Source organism: Lytechinus variegatus, chromosome 2 (assembly GCF_018143015.1).
Source record: "Lytechinus variegatus isolate NC3 chromosome 2, Lvar_3.0, whole genome shotgun sequence".
NCBI lineage: Eukaryota > Metazoa > Echinodermata > Echinoidea > Temnopleuroida > Toxopneustidae > Lytechinus > Lytechinus variegatus.
Window position 1 is genome coordinate 8,764,175 of NC_054741.1, and position 23,918 is coordinate 8,788,092.

General features: G+C 34.3%; 1 protein-coding gene across 1 annotated transcript; it reads left to right on the forward strand.

The window, feature by feature from the left end:
* Nucleotides 1-925: 925 nt before the first annotated feature.
* Nucleotides 926-20,082, forward strand: LOC121409456 (b(0,+)-type amino acid transporter 1-like). Its single transcript, XM_041601385.1, has 11 exons — nt 926-1,178; nt 8,833-9,078; nt 11,175-11,300; nt 11,984-12,089; nt 13,620-13,664; nt 14,495-14,618; nt 15,224-15,336; nt 16,854-16,950; nt 17,940-18,092; nt 19,349-19,520; nt 19,961-20,082. Exons 1-11 carry the CDS (start codon nt 926-928, stop codon nt 20,080-20,082), a joined length of 1,557 nt encoding a protein of 518 aa, XP_041457319.1.
* The last annotated feature ends 3,836 nt before the right edge of the window (nt 20,083-23,918 follow it).

A 23,918-nucleotide genomic window follows, 5' to 3' on the forward strand; every position in this document is an offset into this window, starting at 1 on the left:
GGTATTCAGACCTAAAAGGAATATTTCAAGAACTATTTTTTAAGAATCCAGTAAGAGTTCAAATATCTAACCATATAGTCATTTAATGCTAGTACCAAGCGCTTGCTTGATTACTTCTAAACACAATCATGAAACACTTTTTTTGGAGTTATTGTAATCAAGATTAACATAAGCATATCACAAATCAAATATTGCGAGTGCGAAGCCCGAACTAAATATTTAGGAAATTCAGACCTGATGACGGACATTTAAAGGTTTGTTTGTAGAAATTCACGAAGACCATACGTATTTTACAAACCAAATGATGCGAGCGCGAAGCGCGAGCTAAAATTTTTTGATAATCAGATCAGAAAAGGGGACGTTACAGGGACTTATTTAAGGAATTCATGAAGAGCAGACATATCTCACCAATCCACTAATGCAAAAGTAAGCACGGACTGGAAGTATTTTATATTTAGACTTTAAAAGAGGGCAATCACTTTAAGGAAATGATAAATCGAAGTGAGAGGAAATATATTTGGTGTATAGTGACTTGAAAATGGGATGTTTTAGTACGGCAGCATTATGTATCTCGTTAAAAAGACAATGCGAGCACCAGGAACATTGAAAACATAGGCCCTGAGCAAATTTTGTTTCATAATGATATGAAAAAATATTTCTTATGTAATATAGCATAATGTACAATAATTTCTTCTTTTCTTTCTTTTCCTTTCTCCCTCTTTTCTCCTTTCCCCGTCTATTCTTTTTGCCAGCCGATGGGGGTGGGGCACGTGCCCCCTATTCCCCCGCAGTTACGCCATTCGTGTGAATTATTAATCCTGTATCCGGAAGCAACTCCTTGTGAAATCCAAATATTCCGAAGTGAGACCAGTGAATCAAGTCTATTGGAAAGTAATTGATCTCACTTGCAAAGCTGGTAGGGAAGATGGAAGTCGGAGACAAGAACCGGCATCGGACTGGTACGATTCTCAGTGTATTATCGGCTAAACTAAAGAGGAAGAATAGAGGTCAAGTCACGTTGTCCAGGAGATTAGGACTTGGTAGCAATGTATCCCTTCTCATTGGTATAATGATCGGTACGGGAATCTTCGTGGCACCCCGAGGTGTCCTGAGATACACCGGGAGCTTTGGCGCTAGTCTCTTAGTATGGTTCCTCTGCGGTCTCATTGCTATGATAGGTAAGCCAACCAATTTCAATCCGCGCACATGACGCTCGATCGCTTTGTTATCTAACCTTTCATCTAATACTCGGAAAGGTAATCAAGTTGTCTTGCCCAAACCTAATACTGGAAAATACAAACGTTCATTTCAGTATCGTTGTGGAAAATTATATAACAATTTACCTCTATACAGTGCGTCCCAGAAAAAAACGAAACGAAACCGAGATTCAGTGTAATATTTTGCTATCATGATTATATATTTGCTTTATGAAATATGCATGAAAGAAAAGATATTTTTCTCTTCTTTCATTTAAAGCCCATGTCAACTTTCATTATGCATGCTTGACCGAGTTAGAACAATGGAAAGTGATGTTACCAAATTTTCATTTGCACGAGCAAGTTGCGAGTTGAGTTAGTTTTTCTGGCTTTTTATGCTGTCTTTTCGGAAAACAAAGATCATGACTGAAATATTCATTTTTTTTCTCTTCTTTCATATGAGACATCATTCGTTTAGATATGATTGACGCATTCGAGAAAAAGTCGCCTGAAAACACGCTCGATTACTACCTTTTCGACGGATATCGTTGAAAAAGAAGCATTTAGTTTTCCCAACCAAGCATCAGAAGACGATGGTCTAATGGGGAATGATTTCGGGCCGGGGAAGGAAAGCCCTTTATTGTTGTTATTTATTTGGAATAAGCTATGACACTGATTGGAGGTTAACGGCGTAGATTTTTTTTTTTTTTTTGGGGGGGGCTGGATTCTATGTCAATGGTAATTCAATATTACTAATTTTGATAATTTTGTATCTCAAACCTCTTTCAGTCGTTTATTCGTCGATACATTTCACAGGGGTTGGGCGAAGAAGAAAAGGGGTGCATCACGTTTTGCAAGTGCAGAGAGGAAAGCCGCTTTTTGGCTCGGAAGGTTGTTCTTTTTTACTGGGTCACCCAATCCAACTTTCCGCTGACCCTAGCCTTATCCAATAATTTTAAGTAACTTTTTAAAAATTTGAAAGAATCCTAAAATCATATTCAAGCCAACTGTAAGATCGCACTCACCGTGTATTGTCTTCCGCTTTATTGGGAAAACAAATGCTTGTTTTCAACGATCCGCCGATTAGGTAGAAATTTAGCATGTTTTCAAGTAATTATCAAAATCATTACTATTGCAACAATAAAAGGGCTTTCCTTTCCCGGCCCGAATAGTTAGCCCATTCACCGTTATAGCCCATTGTCTGTTGCTTTATTGGGAAAACGAAATGCTTGTTTTTTCAACTTTCCGTCGAATAGCGTGTTTAAAGGCAACTTTTTCTCGAACATGCGTTACGCATGATGTGACACATGAAAGAAGAAAAGATGGATATTTCAGCCATGATTTTGGTTTTCCGAAAGACAGCATTAAAAGCAAGAAACATTAACTCAAAATCGCAATTTGCTCGTTCAAATGAAAATTTGATTACACCACTTTCCATTGTTCTAACTCAGTCATGCGTGCATTATGACCATTGAGATTGGCTTAATGAAAGAAGAGCCTGAGAAGCATATTTTTCCGTTCATGTACATTTTATGAAGCAAATTGATCATGATAGCAAAAAAATCTAACCGAATCTCGGTTTCATTTTTTCTGGGACGCACAGTACATTAAAAAAACTTAACAACTTTTGTACATATAAAACAAAACTAAAAATACCGGTTAAATGTTATGATGGTTTTGAGTTAATGTTTCTGGTTTCGGAAAATAAAGATCATGGCTGAAATATCCATACTTTCTTCTTTCATGTGAGACATCATGCGTAAAATTTTGCACCACAACTTCATTCATATACATTTTTATATTAATTTGGTTCTATATGCATTTATTAGTAATTATTCATATATATTGTAATGTTGATTTAATCAATTTATCTTTAGGAACCCAGGTTGGCTGTTTATAGCCAATCTGAAACGGGTCTATCCCTATATTGTACACAATTTCTTTTTTATCATGTTCTAGTTTATTTTCTTCAGAAAAAAACATGATGATTATTAATTTTGTTTAAAGTGATTGCCAAAATAAGGACTATAGTGATTACGTGATTATGATAGTTTGAATGAATTATTCGATGCACCATACACGAATGATATGACAAACATTTTTCCCGATACCTGATGAGAATTAATAACATTAATTATTTTTTTTTTATTTATTTTTTTTTTGCCCTTTTTTCTGAACAAAAAGAAAAGGAATTTTGCGCATTCAAGATTACGTAAAACAACAAAATATTGCGCCTTGATGGTCTGCGCAGGAGCCTTATTGATAGTTAATCTCTCTTTTCCTTTGTTGTTCAACAGCTTAAGTTAGTTTAGGTGCTATTTTTCGTCTTCCTCTTGTTGATTTGTGGATCTTTTTGAATGGTTTGGCTGCGGTGAAGTCGTTTTTTTTTCCAGAAAATAATCTATTTCCTTTTCATATCAGATTATGCCTTTTTATTAGGCTGATAAGAATGAATCTGGTGTATTTTAAGTATTAACGAAAAATAACCAAGAGCATCGGGTGTTAAGGTATAGGGAGGGGAGGGCGTTACACAATTTAGAGTGTCCTATGTTTGAGTTAGGTACGTCTTTTCGTGGTCAGTTTTCGTTTGTGTCGTTTGTCTTTTTTGTTGCTTGTTTCTTTTCTTTCTCTTTCTTCTTATGGTCAGTTTGCAGTGACACTTTGATCATGATCGACTTCGGGTGGGGTAGGCCGTGGAGGGAGCCATCCATTTCTCATCCTGTGTAGTATCTTTTCAACATATCCTTAAATGAATAAGTTTGTTTGTAATTTTATTTCTTTAAATGTGAGGGGGATTCGAGAGAAAAATAAGCGACAAAGTATTTTCAAATGGTGTAAGGACAAAAATGGGCATATAATCTTTTTACAGGAAACTTTTAGTACTCAAGGAATAGTTAGGAACTGGAGCTCATCGTGGGAGGGAAATTGCATTTATAGCCATGGTACAAATCATGGTAAAGGAGTCATGATACTTATTGCTAGAGGGGTCAACATAAAGATAAAACATACAATTATTGACCCAAATGGCAGATATATTTTCATAATCGGTCTATTGCAGAATCAGCAGGTTGTACTGGGAAATGTTTATTTTCCTGTAGGAAGTAAAGAACAGGAGCAACTAGATTTTTTGCAAAAATATTTCCCAGATTTTGAAGGAGAAAGAATTTTAAAATAAACCTTTTATTATAGGAGGGGATTTTAATATGATGAGGAATGTACTTTTAGATTACAAAGGAAGTAGCATTAATAAAAGACAATCTAGGCTTAGTATTGATTTTGAAAGTTTTTTGAATAATCATAAGGCAATAGATATATGGCGATTTAAAAATATCGATAAGATGCAGTACACTTATCATCAACAAAATCCTTACATGCAGAGCAGATTAGATTATTGGGTGATATCAGACATTTTTGTTGAAAAGGTATCAAAATGTGAAATAATACGGGCTTTGTCGCCTGATCATTCTGCAATAGAATTAAATGTTAATTTTGCCGTTACTCATCCTGTTATAAAGACAGGATACTGGAAATTCAACAATAGCCTATGTTACGATGCAGAATATGTTAAAAGAATGAAAGAGGAAATAACACGTCTAAAACTTCGGTTGTCTGAAGAAATTATGGATAATAGAATACTGTGGGATTATGTTAAAATGGAAATTCGAAATTTCACAAGAAAATATTCTAAGAAAAAAGCTAAAGAAAGAAAAGAGAAGGTTGATAAGTTAGAAAAGGAAATTATGAAATTGGAAGAGGAGGTTCAATTACAGCAAACACCATCGAACACAAATTATATTTTGATTGATCTTTTGGCAAGAAAAAGAAGTGAGCTAAAAACAATTTATGCGTACTTAAATGAAGGTATAAAAATCAGATCTCGAGCCCCATGGTTTGAAAGTGGAGAACGAGAAACTGCATATTTTAAACAACTGGTAGATTATAATGGTCGGAAGGGTTTTATTAAAGAACTTAAAGTTAATGGAAATGTAATTAAGGACGAAACTAGTATTTTAAAAGAAATCAAAGAATTTTATTCTTCTTTATATTCTAAAGGAGAGGTAGAACCAGGTGATTATTTTTTTCCTAGTAACTTACCAAAATTAAGCGAAAACCAAAAGAATCATTGCGAAGTGAAAATAAACCAGGGGGATTGTATTGAAATTTTAAAAGAAATGCAACTAAATAAATCACCAGGAAATGACGGTTTAAATGTCGAGTTTTATATTACATTTTGGCAGGTAATAGGTGACCTAGTCTTAAAAGCTTTTAATGATGCTATGAAATATAAAGAATTGTCACCGTCACAAAAACAAGCAATAATTACAATTATACATAAGGAAGGTAAAGATCCGATGTTTATTAGCAATTATAGACCAATTTCCTTGCTGAATGTAGATTATAAAATCCTAACCAAAATACTTTCGAAAAGAATTAAGACCATTTTGGATAATATTGTGTCTGGCGACCAAGTAGGTTACTTAAATAATAGGAATATTGGCGATGCTGTAAGAATAATAAACGATATGATTTTTCATACATCAAATTTTAATAAACCAGGATACTTAGTTGCAATCGATTTTGAAAAGGCGTTCGACTCAATTTCACATTCCTTCCTCCAAAGGTTGCTTAAATTTTGGTTTTGGGCCGATTTTTAGTAACTGGGTTAACGTTCTTTACACCAACTCGCTGAGTTGTGTCTTTAATGTTTAATGGGGGGGGAATCGACCGGTTATTTTGCAATCGAGAGGGGGCTAAGACAAGGGATCCCCTCTCCCCTTACCTTTTTATACTTTGTATAGAATGTTTAACGCACTGTATTCGTAATGATAATCAAGTAAAGGGTATTCGATTTGGTGAAACGGAAATTAAACAAATACTCTATGCTGATGATAATGACTATATTCGTAGAAGACTTAGATTCAGTATATAGATTAGAATTAATTCTCGAAAAATTTAGGAAGACATCTGGATTTAGGATGAACAAAAATAAAACGTTTATTTTGCCTCTAGGACCCTCTGTTAGCCTTACTCACCCTTTCCCTTTTGGGAGACAAGTTGATATGGTTAAAATTCTAGGTATTGTCTTTTCATTAAATCCTGACGTTGCTGAAGAAATGAATTATAAAGAAATATTAAGCAAAATTAAAAAGTTATTAAATTGGTGGAAACAGAGAGATCTAACTTTGTTTGGAAAGATTCATCTGCTTAAAACTTATGCATTTTCTAAATTGATTTATGTACGTTCTTTAACGCCTATGCCGGAATGGGTTTTTTAAAGAAATTGAAGAAATTTGTTTCGACTTTTTATGGCGAGGAAAAGATAAAATTAAAAGAAACACATTGTATCTGGGATATAAACAAGGGGGAATAAAAATGCTCAATTTTAAACTCTTCGTAATGGTACAGAGAGTGATGTGCATGGGTCAAAAGACTGGTAAACGGTGATCAGAAAGTGAAATGGAAAAAATATTTCAAATTTCTGCTAAGACCATTAGGTGGTAATTTAATATTTTACTGTAATTTTACACCTGACATGATCAATATAAAAATTCCAAAGTACTACCGGGAAGTGTTGAGTATTTGGTTTGATATAACTGTATTCATCAAAAAGGACATAAGTAATAAAAGAAATGAAATTTTTTTCAATAACAGGTATATTAAAAATGCAGGAAAAGCGTATTTTCATGAAAATATTTTCTTAAAAAAACACATACAAATTACACCATATTGTAAATGAACATGGTGATCTTAAATCAAATACTTACTTTAGATCTATGGGCTTAAATGACGACGAAATAGTAACAATTAATGAAATATTTGCACATGTTCCTGTGGAATGGAAAGACGATTTAAAAAATAATACCTTAGTTGATGGTTTGAAGATTGAATCTATTTTCTCTAAAAATGTTTTCCAGTTTGAGTCAGTTTGTTCAAAACAGCTGTGTAGATGCTGTATAAGCAAAATTGCCGACACTCCTGTCAGTTTTTACAATCTCGAATCATCATATAACATGTCTGAAAAAGAAATCGAGAAAGTATTTTATCGTCCAAGATTTTGCACATTAGATAATAAGCTAAGAGAGTTTCAATATAAATTATTATACAATTATTGTCTTTGTTAACCACCATTTATATAGGTTTCGTTTTACATCGAGTAATGAATGTTCTTTTTGCGGTAAAGATGAAGAAACTTATAGACATATTTTTTATGAATGTGAAATGGTTAAAGTATTATGGAGATTGTGTAGCAATATATCAAAATTTCCGATTCTTAAAAGCTTACAGTGAAAGGATATCCATGTTGGATTAGACGAGACAACAGAAAATAGACAATTATTAAATCATATCATTTTACTTATCAAATTTTTAATATATCACGGAAGGGGGAATCATAAACTACCAACTGCTGAAGAGATTCAAGTAAAGCTTTTTAAAAGTAAAGAAGAAGAAAAGAAAATTGCTATAGAGAGAAAAACATTAACACAGCATTATAAAAAGTGGGAACACCTAAAAAACAATTAAGAAGGATGAGAGAGGGATAGTTTTGCCCGGTTTCCACACGTGCGGGGTTGGCTGGTCTTTCTGTCACTGTAGACTGTCCTCTTTTTATTACTTTGCTTGTTACTTCTTTCCTTTCTTTCTTTCTTTCTTTCTTTCTTTTCTTTTTCTTTTTTTCTCTCTTTATTTTCCTTCCTTCTGCTTTTCTTAATTTGTTTTTGTATTTTTTTGTTGTTGTACTGTCTAATTGTTTTATGTCTCTTCTGTGTGTGTCTGGGGGGGGGGGGTGCACTCGAACCCTTTTCCATTTTTTTTATTGTAAATTTCATTCAGTTTAATCAATGTTGAGTAATAAATTTTCTAAATAACTATTGTATGATTTTGTGAATTTATATTGGTTATAAGTGGTTAATTTTTGTTACTGAATTTATCCATTGTATATGATTATGTTAATACCATGAGTATTTGTACGATGATTTGTATTGAACTGAATGATTAATAAATACTATTACAAAACCAAAAAAAATAACCTTCATTCTCCTATAACTGCACGGTGTAAAAATGCAAGCATGCCTATGATGTAAATTTATTTTCAGCGTTCCATTATTTGTTTCCGGATTGCCAGTTCAAGAGAACATCTTTAAACGTCGGCTTATCACAATATAATACAAATTTATATGACAGCCTTCAGACAACTTTATTTGAAATTGATGTCGTTGATGTTGAAGAAACCCATTTTAAATATGATGTTCAATGCCCAATTAACATTATAATCAAAAGATGCCAGAAGTTACTGTAAATTCTGATTTCAAATTGCGTGTATTAATCACTGGCTTACAGATGGGAGGTGCCTGGGGAGGCAACCCCCCCCCCATGTTTCACGAATAAATAGGGGAGGGCAGAACAGAAGAGAAAAGGAAAATAGTGAAATGTTATCATATTCCAGGAATACTGTGTCAAACTCTACCCAAAAAATTTTGAATAAAAATGGTAAAATTTTATTCGCTCGCTTATAGCTCTTTTTAGAACTTTCGCTCTATCCGTCATGCCCGACTCCTCCATTTTCTTTTTGCTATTTAAGCTTCTTGTCTTAATCATCTTTCTTCTAATGTTAAGTGTTTCTCTCTATTTTCGTTAGGTTCCCTTATTTTCTCAGAGCTTGCTTTGATGTTCCCTAAGTCCGGCGGGGACCACACTTATCTCCAGGAGACCTACGGCGATGTATTAGCCTTCCTGCATGGGTGGGGTGCCGTGCTGGTTGTCCGACCTATAACGTTAGCCATCGTTAGCATAGTGTTGGGTGAATATATCATCTATCCATACTTCGATGACCTGTGTTATCGGGATGAAACGATGGTCAAACTACATGCGGCTACATTTATTAGTAAGTACAGTTTTTTGTGAGGGGACAGATGGACGGCGAAAGAAAATGTGTTTGGGGACAAGACAAATTTTTTACAGGTTTTTCAATTCTTTAAGAAGGGAAGGTGATATTTTGGATCACTAAATGCTTGAATATGACGCTTGTAAAAACACTGGCATAAATCCGGTCCGAGAAGAGGGGGGGGGGTGATTGCAATATACTGACCTCAAAAAAAAATGGGACACCCCACACCAAGGGGCCATGCACACGGAGATATATAACCATGCATGTACATAATACTACCATCGTTCAGTTAAGGGCCTATGATTATTTTTTTTTGATGGCTATAAAGTATTGAATTGCAGTTAATATCAATATGCGAGCGAGCGAAGCGAGACAAAATGGTGTCCAAAACCTCTTTCAAGTGCATGGTGTATAATTATCATATCACGGGCAATGTATACGTTTATACTGTAAAGGTGAATATTGCCATATTTCGGTTAAAGGCCTATCATGCTTTTTTATAATTTTGATGGCTTTATTGTACTGGAATTGTTAGGATATAAAGTAATAAATTACAGTAAATATCAATATGCGAGCAAGCGAAGTGAGGGAGCAAATTTTTGTAATAGTTAGAAGACAGAATGATGACCAAAATCGTATTTCAAGGGATGTGTAATTGTGGGAGAGATGCAGGAGTGAGCGTAGTACAGTATATGGTGAACAGTCCAGCATGTAGCACTGTTCCATTCTGTATTGTTTGTTTATACCATCTATAATGTCATCTATGTTTGTATCATAATTTGGTCAAACAAATAAATAAATGAATGAATAAATAAATAAATAAATAAATAAATAATAAATAAATAAATGAATGAATGAATAAATAAATAAATAAATAAATAAAAAATAATAATAATATATTTTGTTCAATAAAAACTCATTTGCTCACTGGTTAAAGATGAGAATGAAAAGAAGGGATCATGAACCGGGAATAAGGGTGTTTTATGATTGATTATAGGTATCTCAGGAAACGATATATACTTCCAAAAAGGTGGAAATACTAAAATCGTGAAAATTAAAAGAAACATATTGCAGGAATGAAAGATTTTGAAGTCTTCAAGATTATTGGAAGATGATGCAGCATTCAAAATTTGTAATGAAATTAATATTTGAAATATTCATTAGATTGTTATGGATTTTAAGTGATTCTTCTTCTTTACATATTTATATTCTTATAACAAACTGATTTTGTATAAATTTATGTTTGCCAAAATTTGAGAAATTTGTGAAATGGAAGAAAATAAATGTTTATTTGAATTGTGTATGCCTATATTTTTTGTACAAATTATCCCCCGCTTCCAAAAACGATGCTAGGATAGTATGACCCCTAAAACATACACGCCAGTGTATTCAAAGGATGTCTTGATTGGTTTATGATCAGTTATAACCATATTTAAAAATCGTTTGTATCTGATTCATAGATGGATGTATGAATACCGATGCAGGGGATATAACATTTGTAATATGCTAAACGTATTTATAGGGATTCGTCAAGGCGAAAATCCTTTAAGATTAGATTGAGGGCGGCAGCGGAACGACCGCGCGAGAAATTTGGCATTATTAGAAGGCAAAAACTGGGTAAATTTAAGCACTCTGGTCCCATCTAAAGATGAATCCATACATTAACAGTAGAATTGTCGTTTGATGATTGAAAATGAATATACTTTCTGTCTTGAAAAGTGTGTGTGTGTGTCGGGGGGGGGGGTTGATTGTACATGCCATCCCCCTCTCTGAAAAGCGGGGGATGGATGTATCCCCCATCCCCGGGATTTACGCCCGTGTGTAACAGCATATTTATAGCCCTAAATTCTGTTACAAAGATGGGCAAATGCCCCATGCCCTCCTTTGTGCCGCCACCGGTCAGTCAAATCTTCATCAGTAAACATCATCAGTTAAATTATTGTCCGATCCTATTTCAGCGGGCCTTTACAAAAAACACAAGCTTCAATTCATAGATTACTCCTGACTTCACATGGTTATCAGCAATACAATGAGTTCATACTTCCGTTATTTTGAATCAATTGAATGTTCTCTTTTTTCCTTGGTAACTGCAGTTGTCATGATGCTAGTGCATGGTTCTGGATTAAAGCTCATATCAAAACTTCAAGTAGTATTCACCAGCATCAAGGTCGTTACACTCTTGCTCATCATCATCGACGGCATGATCAACATCTCAATGGGTTCGTATTCTTTCGTTAGGGGATTGTTTTGCTTCTGCTAATGGTTTGTTAATTTGTTGAGGGGAGTATCACAAATGAATGTTTACTAACTACTATAGTATTGGTTCAAAGACGATACCCCGTGGGATGTTCGCACGGTTTTAATAGGCCTATGTCATCATCATCATCATCATCGTCGTCGTCATCATCACCATCATAATCATCATCACCACCACAATCATAATTATCATCATCGTCATCATCATTATCACATCGCTATCGTTATCACCCTCCTTCTACTTGTCCTACTCATCATCATCATCATCAGCAGCAGCATCATCATCATCATCATCACCATCTTATTCCCGAATGTGTGTGTATTTATTTAAAAAACTAAAAATAAAGTTGTTGAGTTTTCGAAATCAGGTGATACATACATTCATCATACGGGTTCGTATTTTCATTTATAAACATTATTCGTATGCTCGTATAACTTCCGTACGGTTATGGATCTGTTTACATTATGGTACTGTAATTCTGTAACCCCGTTCTGGATTCGTTTTCTCCACTAGAGTAGAATGTATTTATTTCGCGATTGCAAAGTGAACGGACTGCTGTCCTTTTATTTTCCACTATATAGAGAGAAAAGGAGAGAACAGAAATTATCTTAATTCAGTAATAGAGTGATGTTTTATTTATTTCAGGGTACACGGATTACTTGGATGTGAATACGTCATTTGAGGGGACAAATAAGAACGCCTTTGCTTTCGGGATGGCCTTTTATCAAGGAATGTTTGCTTATGAAGGATGGTAAGTTTTAGTCTGTTATTATTGCGTTTTTGTTCTATAATTACATATCAAAAAAAATCTCGGGAAATTCTACTTTATTTTATTTATTCTATATTAACGAAGGTGTATGCGCGTTTTAACAAGCCCTTTTAAGGCTTTTTTGTGCAAGCTCCATTTCCATTCATTATTTCGTTCATTCATTATGTTCATAATTATTGTGCCAGCCATTATTTCATCAGAACCACTATTTGTTCCAGCTGTGATACCGTTCATTTTGTTTTTGCTGATATTTACATTTTCTTTGTGTATGTATAATTTTGTTCTCATTGTGTTCTTTTAAATGAATTTGGAAATGAATACTGAATTGAATTTATTTTTTGTCCCACAGAATTTGTCTATCTCCTCCCCCACCCTTTGTTTTATTTTAGAGGCTGGTCCTTGTTAAGGTCTATGTCTGTTATCCTTGCTTTCATGTAGATTTCATACATGATTAATACTCTGGATTTATGAAATTAACTTATACCACATTTTAAAAGAGTACGATTAGTATAGTAATTCACCGAGCACAAATCGTATTTATCATAGTTGAAAATTGATGAGTGCAGCATGAAACGACCAACACAGTATTAGCTTGCAATTTCAATTTATTATTTGGTAAATGTACATTTGTTTTTCATCATTATGGAATAATTAAGGAAGACACCCATGCAGTTGCTGAGTGGTCAAAGGCGTCTGACTAAATACATGTCCAAAAATGGTTCGGGGCTTAATCCCGGCCACAGTACTTAATGCCCGTGAGCAAGACATTTAATCAACAATGCTCTTTTATCGTACATTCAAATAAATGAAAATGCTATGGGGAAGGCGGGGTAAATTTGGCCTATAAGGCCGATGATGAACGAGAAATCGATCAACCCTCGCTGTTTTGGCAGAATCGACAGAAAAGGCCTTGCAGTAGACTACCATGCAAAAAAAAAAATAAGAAATAAAAAATATCAAAATGGCCGCCAACCTGTCTATAGTGGTCACTTTCGCTGCTTCCCTCGAGTGTAGACAGGTTTGACTGTATTTGAAGAATTATATTAATTCCTTATCCCATATTTCCTTGATCCATCATCATAATGACGTATAATTTAATTCATGAAAGGAATAGCACGAAAAGGCAAATGTCAACTTAAAAATCAATAAGTATACTATTCAGTTTTATACAAACATTACGACACCAAAAATAGAAAACCAAACTGACACATCACGTATAATTTACATCTTGATAATTTCTTAGTGATAACCCATTCTGTCAACATGTCTGTTTTCAAATTATCTAACGATGGGTTTAAATAATTGATCTTTGATAGCCAAGAAAGTTTATTTTTAAACAAACATTACAACTACATCCAAGGTCATCCAACCATTATCTTCCTCACCCAAAGCTTAATCAATTGTTGTATCGTAAGTTAAGTGAAAAAAATAACAAGCTTGAGAGGAGAAAAAAGAACAAGCTTGCACTAGGTAAAATGATTTAATAAAATGTCATTTTTCTTTTTTTTACAGGAACTCTTTAACATTCACAATGGAAGAAATGAAAGACCCTGCTAAGTAAGTCATTAAATCGTAGTTAAGGAACGACAAGATTATAACTTGGCAACTTAACTTAAATTACTATTACTTATTAAAGTAAACGATCACCAACATTTTTGAGTGCAAGAATACAGAAACAGAATCATCGGTCATAATGATAAATACGTGACAAATACATACAAAATATCATACATAAACATTTTGATTTGGTTTTGATTTGATTTTATATCTACATTTCACTAACAAAGTATACAAATGTATAAACACTATTCAGCATTTCATAACAATAAACATAATGATAGCATAATGATTACGATAGCAATCATTATCATGATTATGCTATATGAGATATAAAAGCCAGATATAAATTGCACATGGAAAATTTTATCTTAAAAAATATGTTGACATATGTATATAAACTATTAAAGATATAATATAATTAAATATATCGTGTTAAAAATGAAATGTGGGAGACCGCCATTTTAAGCTCAAAAATTATATTGGAGAATGAAAGTGAATAGATGAGCTGGAAAGAAGAATAGTCCTTATGTCATGTACGTTAGACGTTGGCCCCTTTTATCAAATAAATGTTGTAAATAATCATTGAAAGTATGAAAACCAAAAGGTGGGTGTTAGGCTTTAATAAGGCTGATACATTATGGCAGGTATAATATTGTACTTTAAGTTTTAAACATTTTAAAATTAAACAACAAATAATCAACGCCGGTCTAATTATACTTCATCAATGAATACTTTGTTAAGAATTGTGCTTTCTTAAATACATTCGATGGATTTTACAAGATTTTTTGTTTCAATATACAATTAATATGATATTTCTTACTTAACAGAACTTTACCAAGAGCCATAATGATTGCCATGCCGACAATTACAGTTCTCTACGTATTGGTTAACATTTCTTATTACACCGTACTAAGTCCGCAACAAGTCCTTATGGACGAAGCAATCGCTACGGTAAGACATCGTTTATTCCATCACACACTTTGGTAAAATCTAACATGATTTAAACTCTCTGTAATCATTTTTAATAGTTAATCTTTCTTTATAATTTGTTTAAAAAATAATGAAAACCTCTCCCTTGTAATGTAATGATATTTCGTGAAGATCAAACCACGTTTGACCCTACTGAACACTGGAAAAGAAATATTTGACTTTTTTCGAATTGAAATTAAAATTCAGTTGTTTCACTTCTAAGAAAATAAAATACAATACTTTAGGAATTCAATTAAGTATAAATTTCAAAGACAAAAAGACATTGTTACTTCATTAAACGTTTTAATTTTCTTATTTATTGGGATTTTTATGTTTTATAGAAAATGCCCTTTATCTGATATAGATGAAATTTCAATTTAACATTTTTATTTGGCTTAAACAAGTATTCAATAAATTTAAAAATGTGTAATTTCATTGTTCGTATGAGTTTGGCATGATTTCAATATGTCATCATTATCTCGTTGGAAAGGTATAATACTTCTTTATCCTACTCTTTTTAATATTCCTCATAAGGGAATCACTGTTTCCATGAAGACTACCATCATTTTATTTTTAAATTTCCTCAGACATTCTCATCATTCACACTGCATGGGAAAGGCATTTTACAAAGGTGTTTACCATTTCTTGTTTGCTGTGCTGCAGTTGGGACAGCTAATGGTCTTTGTTATACATATTCTAGGTGAGTATCTACGGATATCTTAATTATTATGATCATTATTTCGTTTGAGAGTGACAGTTCCACCGCCAATGTGAGAAGGGTCTCAACTATCGTCAACAGGGGCGTTAAAGGTCAAGTCCACCTCAGAAAAATTGTTGATTTGAATCAATGGAGAAAAATCAGACAAGCACAATGCTGAAAATTTCATCAAAATCGGAGGAAAAATTAGAAAGTTATGACATTTCAAACTTTCGCTTATTCTCAACAAAATAGTTATATGAGCCAGTTACATCCAAATGAGAGAGTCGATGATGTCACTCACTCACTATTTCTTTTGTTTTTTATTGTTTGAATTATACAATATTTCAATTTTTACGAATTTGACGATTAGGACCTCCTTGCCTGAAGCAAAAAATGTTCAAGTTAAAATAATGGAATTCCATGTGTTCAGGGAGGAATGAAACTTCATTTCACATGACAATGACGAGAAAATACAAATGTTTCATATTAATAATAAAATACAAAAGAAATAGTGAGTGAGTGATGTCATCAACTCTCTGATTTGCATGTAACTGGCTCGTTCATATAACTCTTTTGTTGAAAATAAGCGAAACTTTAAAATGCCATAACTTTCTTATTTTACATCCGATTTTGATGAAATTTTCAGTGTTATGCTTGTTGAATTTTTCTCTTTTTATTCAAATCAAGTTTTTGTTGGGGTGGACTTGTCCTTTACGTACACAGAACTCTCTCAAAAGGGTGATCATAGGCTTAGGAGGCTACGTCATAATGTTTGTCTCTCATTGCCAGACCTTTTACCAGGGGAGCATTAATTGGTGCATTTTGAAATTGTTTTGTCCAAGTTCAAAATTTCTGCTGAAAGATCCATTCTCGATTAAAAGTTTACCACTTGCAAACCTAACGATTAAGACCTCATATACATGTATATATATATATATATATATATATATATATATATATATATATATATATATATATATCATAGCATTATATTATATCTAGCATTCGTCAATAAGGGGGGGGGGATAAAATTCATCCCCCTCGGAATAACAACCCTTATTTTGTTTTCGGATTAACGAGCAATCGGAATTACGAACCTTCGGAATATTTGAACTTTCGGAATAACGTACCTTCGTAATTACGAACGCATCCCAATTATTAGTTACCCCCCTAATCGTCAAGGATTAATTTCGCAATATTTCAATAGCGCCATCTATTCGAGTATCATTATATGTTGCCTAGTTGACAACTGAGCAAACTAACATATCAATGCCCTGAACGAAAGAGGAAATGAAGCTACTGGTGTTCAATATTTGAATATCTTGAAAACATTTGAAAAGTAAACTTATGGTCACACACAGTAAAGCAACATTCAGCTATTGAAGTACTTACATCACATCTATTACGCTGATATGGGATACCTCCAACAATCTAATTTTAACATTTCATTTGTCATGTTTGTAAAGAGATTATGATTCTGATGTATTTCAGTTAATTTTTATTATTAATTTCATTAGAATGGCTGTTGCTCTTGGTCGAGAAGGTCACATGCCTCAGATTGTAGGCATGGTAAACCCAGACACCATGTCACCCAACTTTGCTCTATTCCTCATGGTAAGTTTGGAACCCGTTTGAAACTTGAATATATAAATTTCCACTGAATAGGATCTATCCGTCCAGTTTACTATCGTAACGGGGGGGGGGGGGGGGGGTTACCATGATAGAAGCTTTCTGACTTATTGTTCAGTTGTCAGAAATGTCTTGCCCATCCTGACGAGGTACAAATACTTGAATACATGTCACTGAATAGGATCCAAACTTCCATTCCTATCGTACAGGGGTGGGGTAGTTTACCCTGATAGAAGCTTTGTGACTCATTATTATTTTTGTAAGTTGTTGTCCATTTTGACGAAATACCCCAATACGATTTGATGGTCTGGAGTCCGTTTCATAAAACTTTTAATAAAAGTTAAAAGCTACTGAGATCCTGCAGTCTGAATGACTGATTTACTGAGTAAATCTGCTAAAGAAATTCGGCATTTGTTATCATAAAAAAAATCTTCCCCTGTTTTTATTGCAACTACACTCTGAGAATTTAAAAGTTTTAAAAAATGACTGTATGATAATAGATGCAACTATTGTCGCATATCGCATTCTTTACATATAATTATTTTGTATGCTCAAATGCGACTAGAAAATAATTAATACGAAATGACTAAAATAATAATTGTATACACCTAGGCCTAGTTCCTGACCCGTTCATTTAGCCATTGTAATTGATATCTTTTACCACGTAAAAAAAAAACGATGATTGTAATATGACAATGGCATGACCATGTCAGATATTGTCCATTCAAAATCAAATTTAGCCTTCGGGGATCAAGGTCATCAAAATATTTGATCCGATTTTTACATAAGTGCAAACAGGAGAATTTGATATTGTATGATGATGATTTTTTTTTGCTGAACAACCCCTTTTCAGGCAATTACAAGTACACTTTGACGCATTGAAAACTAAGACCAAGATAAAACATAACCCAAGCATAGCTTAAGCTATGTTCTGAATGTACAATTTTCTATTTCTATTTTTTTTCTTCCTCCAGGGCCTTATGTCTATCATCACTCTTCTCATTCCGGTCAGCTTAGAACATTTAATTGAGTTTTTCAGCTTTGCTATCTGGCTATCATACTTTTTTATCTCCATCGCTGTACTTATCTTAAGATACACAAAGCCAGACCTTCATCGTCCTTTCAAGGTTAGTAGAACGCGTTTCCCTTTTTGAAGAGTGAATGTGTTTATCGTTTTTCTTCTCAGTACTTATCTCAAGGTTCGTAAACCCAGACCCCAATCGTCCTTTGAAATATTAGTGTTCCTAGAACATATTCACCTTTTTGAATAGTAAATTGGTCCTTTTCAGGACCAACACTTGCCCAAGAAAGATGGTGTACCGTGAAACCTACTACACTATTCTTCTTCGCCATGGAAACCTTCAGAATTTATAGATTCATCGTTTTAATCTCAATACTTGTTTATCTTAAAGTACAACAAACTAGACCCCAATCCTTAAAGATCGCGAATCCAGTTTTGAGCAGTGAGTGCGTTTCATTGTTTATCTCAGTATATCTTAAGGTACACCGACTAGAACTAACATGGCTGTCAAGTTTAGTTTCCAGAACGTATTTCTCTTTTTTTTTAATGGTGAATGTATTCCCTGTCAAGTTCGGTGTCTATTGCTTATTTTAAGTTACCTCAAACCGGACCTTAATATACTGTTTAAGGTTTGTTTCCACTCCCCCTCCATCATGCTATGTCAATCATTTGCAATCATTATTAGTAATCATCGTTTTCAAGAGCGGATTCAGAATTTTCTTAATTGGATTAGGACCTAGGAGGGGGTATAGATTTTTTTATGATAATGATGAGGAGGAGAAGGATGATGATGATGATGATGATATAATAATAATAATAAGCTGGATTTATAGAGCGCATTTTGCCTGTGGATGCAAAGTGCGGCTTTAATTACCATTTAATTATAGGCGCTCAATATTTCTTCCGACCGGATACCTATCCACCTCACCTGGGTTGAGCGCAGTACAATGTGGGTGAAATTCTCGCTGGAGGAAAACAGACCATGGCCAAGAATCGAACCCACGTCTCTCATATTGAAAGACGATAGTCATAACCACTAGACCACGACTACTCCACAATAGTAAAGTTTGTTTAACTAATTTTACCAGCAAACTAAAACTATTGGGCGTATTTACTACCAAATAAGTGTTGAACAAAAGGACATTGTTCCAAGAATGAATGTAATTGCATTATTATTTCAAGTGGTAGGGGCACCAAAGTAGACAGCTCTATTCACAGGGTAGTAAATTACAAAAATTGTGTATCACTTCGAGTCAAGGAGGGAGGGGTGCAGATTACATGCCCCTTTACTGCTCCTGATCGAATGACCACCATCTTTATCAGATCTTTAAAAAAAATCATTTTCTTTTCACTTCAAACCAGGTACACTGGTCGCTACCCGTCTTAATGGCTATTCTCTCTGTTTTCTTGATAATTGCGCCATTCTTCGAAGCTCACGGTGTAAATGAGGTTATTGCCGCGACAGTGATTATCGTGGCTGGATTGATTGTCTACGTGCCTTTCATCTATTACAAATATCAGCCGCCATTTATGGGTAACAATAAATCTTCATCTGTTTTGTCATATTTTCTTCTAAAATCACCTTACTTGCATATTATGCAATTATTATTATTAAGTATTCAATATGATATGTTAGGATATGTAATATAACGTTATGTTATGTTAAGTTATGTCATGTTATGTTCCACTCTAGTATTCACTCTCCTGCAGAATAGTCCATATAGAGAGCTACTGTCATTTAGGGGGGCTGGTGACTTCAGCCCCCTTACTTTTTCCAATACCGCGGTACAAAAACGTGAAAATGACCATAGAATTGTGATTTTTGCATGGTCAGCCTCCCCCCACTTTGGAAACCGTTCCGCTGCCCTTGTAAACCCATCACGTGTTTACAAGTTGTTGTCATTGAAATCCAAACCTACCATGACGTATTATATGCCATTATTACGAGTTGGTCTTTAATTTTTTTTTTTTCAGATAAAATCACCATCTTCGTTCAGCTCTTTTTATGCATCGTCAACACGGAATATAAACCTCCTGAAGACTTCCCAATAGATGAAGATGATCATCATAACTCCAAGAGCCACAACCACCGTTAGCTCATTACCTATAGGCAGGAAAAGTGACATTAATGAGCACCGAAGCTCTGTATTTTGGTATCAGTAATTGTTCAAAATAATGAAATTTTGCGCCAGGCACTCACTTTAGAATTTGTGACTTGTATTTTTCGCAATCAGTTGTCCTTACATAACATGGGCTGCTCGAAACATGTATAACCAGCTTACATTTAAGGAGAGGAGTGAAGTGACGTCACATTTCTTACTTTGAATGTAAGAAATGTTTTACTTTCTTTGGCCTGATTTCGTTCCGCAACCACTGACATTCTGTTCAGTACAGCGATCACGTCTGTTCAGTATTGCAACCACTGACATAAGTCCAGTACCAGTTTCCACTGTTGTCTGCTTCAGACCTCCGACCGTGTGCTCCGATCTAACCATGGACAGACCAACCCGTCTGCTCTGGACCACCAGCCGTCCGCTCCAGACTCCAAACCGTCTGCTTCCAGACCAAGCAGAGTGCAATGCATCCCGTGGGCGCCGTATTTCAACAGATCATTGCCTTTTGCAAAGCCTCACGAGCAGTATTGCCAGGTCTGAGCTGAAGAAAAGGCACTCGAAAAATCCCCAAGTTGGACCCTAAATCCCATTTTTTTTCTTCAAATTTATGAAAAAGTGATGGTTATTGCCTAAAACTAATATGTATTCGTTTATTCAAATCATACACATGTGCAAAGTAGATTGGCAACAATACCATTGTATCGTACAACCCACTTTAATGAATACATCGGTTGAATCGCGTGGGACTTGGCGCTGATGTACATTCTATGATCTACAGTAGATCGTATACTATTAGCATCATAATGTAGTGAAAAATAACCAATCTTCGTGCTTTTCATCAACCTTAAAAAATCCCCTAAAATGCATGAAAAATCTCCTAATATTTTTTTCCATCCCCAATATTTTTCTTCAGAATAGTTGGGATAAAAATCGCCAAAATTGCACCACTATCATAAATGTTGAAGCTTAACGTATATTGTGCATTTATTCATACACAATGTATTACAGTTAACTTCTGGTTCAATCTTAGATCAGCATTAACTTTGCTCTCTGAAATTCGATATGCAGGGATGGTATATCATATCAAAGCGTTGATTTTTCACAAGATTGTGGAAAACAGATAAATTAGCTAAAACCCTTCAGGAATTAACTATTCCACAAAAACAGTACAAAAACATGTAAAACGTTATGTTTTTATCCGTATTATTAATAGCGTATAGACGTCTGCATGAAATATTACGATAAAAACATTATGAATCAACTAAAGATAATTTTCTAAACATGAAATGAAAACAATTTCGTGACACAACTCCATTATTTTTCAAAGCTCGGCCCCTGAGCGGCACTACATCAGAAACTGTAGCACCTTTTAGAAATCACATCCAAGTGTATTCAACTATCCACTGTGTCTTGTCTCCAGATACTATAACTGTAAAGGAGTCTTAACAAACTCATGTTGAGGTTTAACAAAACACGACGGCTAAAATCCAAAAAAAGTATTTAAACAATCTGGCCCAAAAAATTGTTTTAAAAAAACATGCAAAAATTTCATGTCCATTTATCAGCATTTCTCCTCTCTTTGATCCCCTCTAATACTATTTTTTATTTCGTTCAATGAATTTTTTTTTACTCTCGGTTTTTGTAAAAAGATATTTAACTGAAATTAAAACATGATTAATTAATTCATATTTACCTTTACTTCTCTCCTGTTTCCCCAAAAGAATTTCCTGCCAACTAAATTTATTTATTTCAAAATTTAAACGTCTTGCACACAGATCCTAAAGTGATTTTGAAAATTCACAAAATTCTAATCATGCATGCAGTCGATTATTACAACGGGAATAATTAATCATAAAAAACCGTATTATATAATATTTAGAATATGTAGATGAATTAAATTATGCGATAAAGATAATGGCTGTAGTGATGTTATGAATGAAAACAGAAAATAAGAACTACCCCCTCTATGGTTGACTGTCAAATAAACAAAACTTATGTCTCGGAGCAATATTGTTTGACGCACCTCAAATGATTTGCAATTATAGACATATTTGATCGAATGCTAATTTTCCATTTTTTCTCTTATGTAATTTTTTAAAATTAATTTTTTAAAAGCTGGTGATAGGTAGGGCCTACAATAAATGTGGTGTCTTTGCAGTAGGGCTGATGAAGATGATGATGGTGATGATGGTGATATGGATGATGATTGTGCTGGAAGTGTTGACGATGTTTATGGTAGTGGTAACATTAGGGGTATTCATATTGATTCCATTATGAGTGACAAGGATGATCGGAGTCGGGGTCCTGATCGTGTTTCTGTTTATGGTAACTCCCGTAGGAACGGGAAAGCGTTTCGCTGGTAAACGCCAAGCTGGTATAATACCTAGGAAACATTTTACGTCTAGGTTAATCAATTTATATAGTGGCTATCCTATACGGTATAGACGACATATATTACTCTCGTGCCTTTTTATCAAAGTGGAGACAATGGAAGAGTGGGGATTCGAACTCACAACCTTGCGATCATGAGTCCAGTGTTCGAACCACTGGATCACACGACCTGGTGATATAGGTACAAAAGTGTTATATCACGGTTATTTTGGAGGTGGTCGTGAGAGTAGTATACATATGACATTGAGGGCTGTTTTCGCGGGTAAGCGAGGAACGCGATTAGAGTTTAAAAAACCCCAAAATGAGAAAAAGCCTCCTAAATCACGATGGAAACGCAAATAGGGTATGATTTGCACATTTGGGACCAAAATTGCTGTGTAGAGCGTGCAAATGTGGGACATCTGATTCTCGCGGATTCTGTCCTCTCTCCAATGAGTGACCCCACCCCCACTGTCAAAATATCCTGGCACCGTGCCTGTAAGTAGTGTTATTTTTTTTAATGTTCGGGAGGGAGTGATGCTGCGCACGTCCCCCTTGATAATCTGTATCAGCACTATTGTTTGCTTCAAGTCAACATGAAAATCTTCTTTATCTATACTTGTGTTTTATGACGCCCAGCTAGCGCGCCCTACTCTGAAGCAGTATCTCAACAATCTAAATCAACTAATTATTCTGAAATTTTATTGCCATTTTATAGTCTTGATTTATTGTTTTTTCCATCATAAATGAAATCATGTTTGGCGATGCACGTGCCTTACTAATCTTCTTGTTAATTTAAAAGTACTCATGTAGGCCTACTTTATTGTAACTTTGTATGTCTGGTTACTGTTTTATAATGTTTTTATTTTATTTTAATAAACACAACTTAATTTTAACTTCTGTCACTTTCATAACTGTTTACTTTCACAATGTATGACTCAAGTCTGCTCTCGCTTACGATTAAGTTTGGACGAATCCCTGCGCCGTTCTCTTTGATAAATTTGTACCAATATCTCACTACTCGAAGCCCTGATACTGATATTATTGGCTATGGTATACAATGTAGTTTAACTAACACGCAGCTCGTGTCTCGTTAGACTTTGATCAGGCGTAAACTGGTTGGTACTGGATCCTATCTTAATTTGTTTGTATTTTGTATTTCAGTGTGAATTATCTCTCTTTATACTCTTCTTCAAAAAATGATAGTCTCTAACAATAAACTCCCCTGATCTAAACCATTAATTGTTTAGATAATGAGATCAGGATATGGCATTTCTTGGCATGGGATTGTTTTTGTTACGTATATTTTCATATATAATCTAAAAGTCCTTCTTTGTCGACCTTAATGTGCGCCCACTTGTTTATATCATCAACAACGACCGTGTCATATCTTATTAAAATGATTCCAATGAATTAATAAATAATAAAAATTCAAGGTAAGTGTCAGT

What these genes read in the sequence shown, in the direction of transcription:
- LOC121409456 (XM_041601385.1), top strand. Translation starts at nt 926, where the DNA reads ATGGAAGTCGGAGACAAGAACCGGCATCGGACTGGTACGATTCTCAGT. An exon ending in CATGATCAACATCTCAATGG is followed by an intron (nt 11,301 to 11,983) that starts GTTCGTATTCTT and finishes TATTTATTTCAG; the next exon opens with GGTACACGGATTACTTGGAT. An exon ending in ATATCAGCCGCCATTTATGG is followed by an intron (nt 19,521 to 19,960) that starts GTAACAATAAAT and finishes TTTTTTTTTCAG; the next exon opens with ATAAAATCACCATCTTCGTT.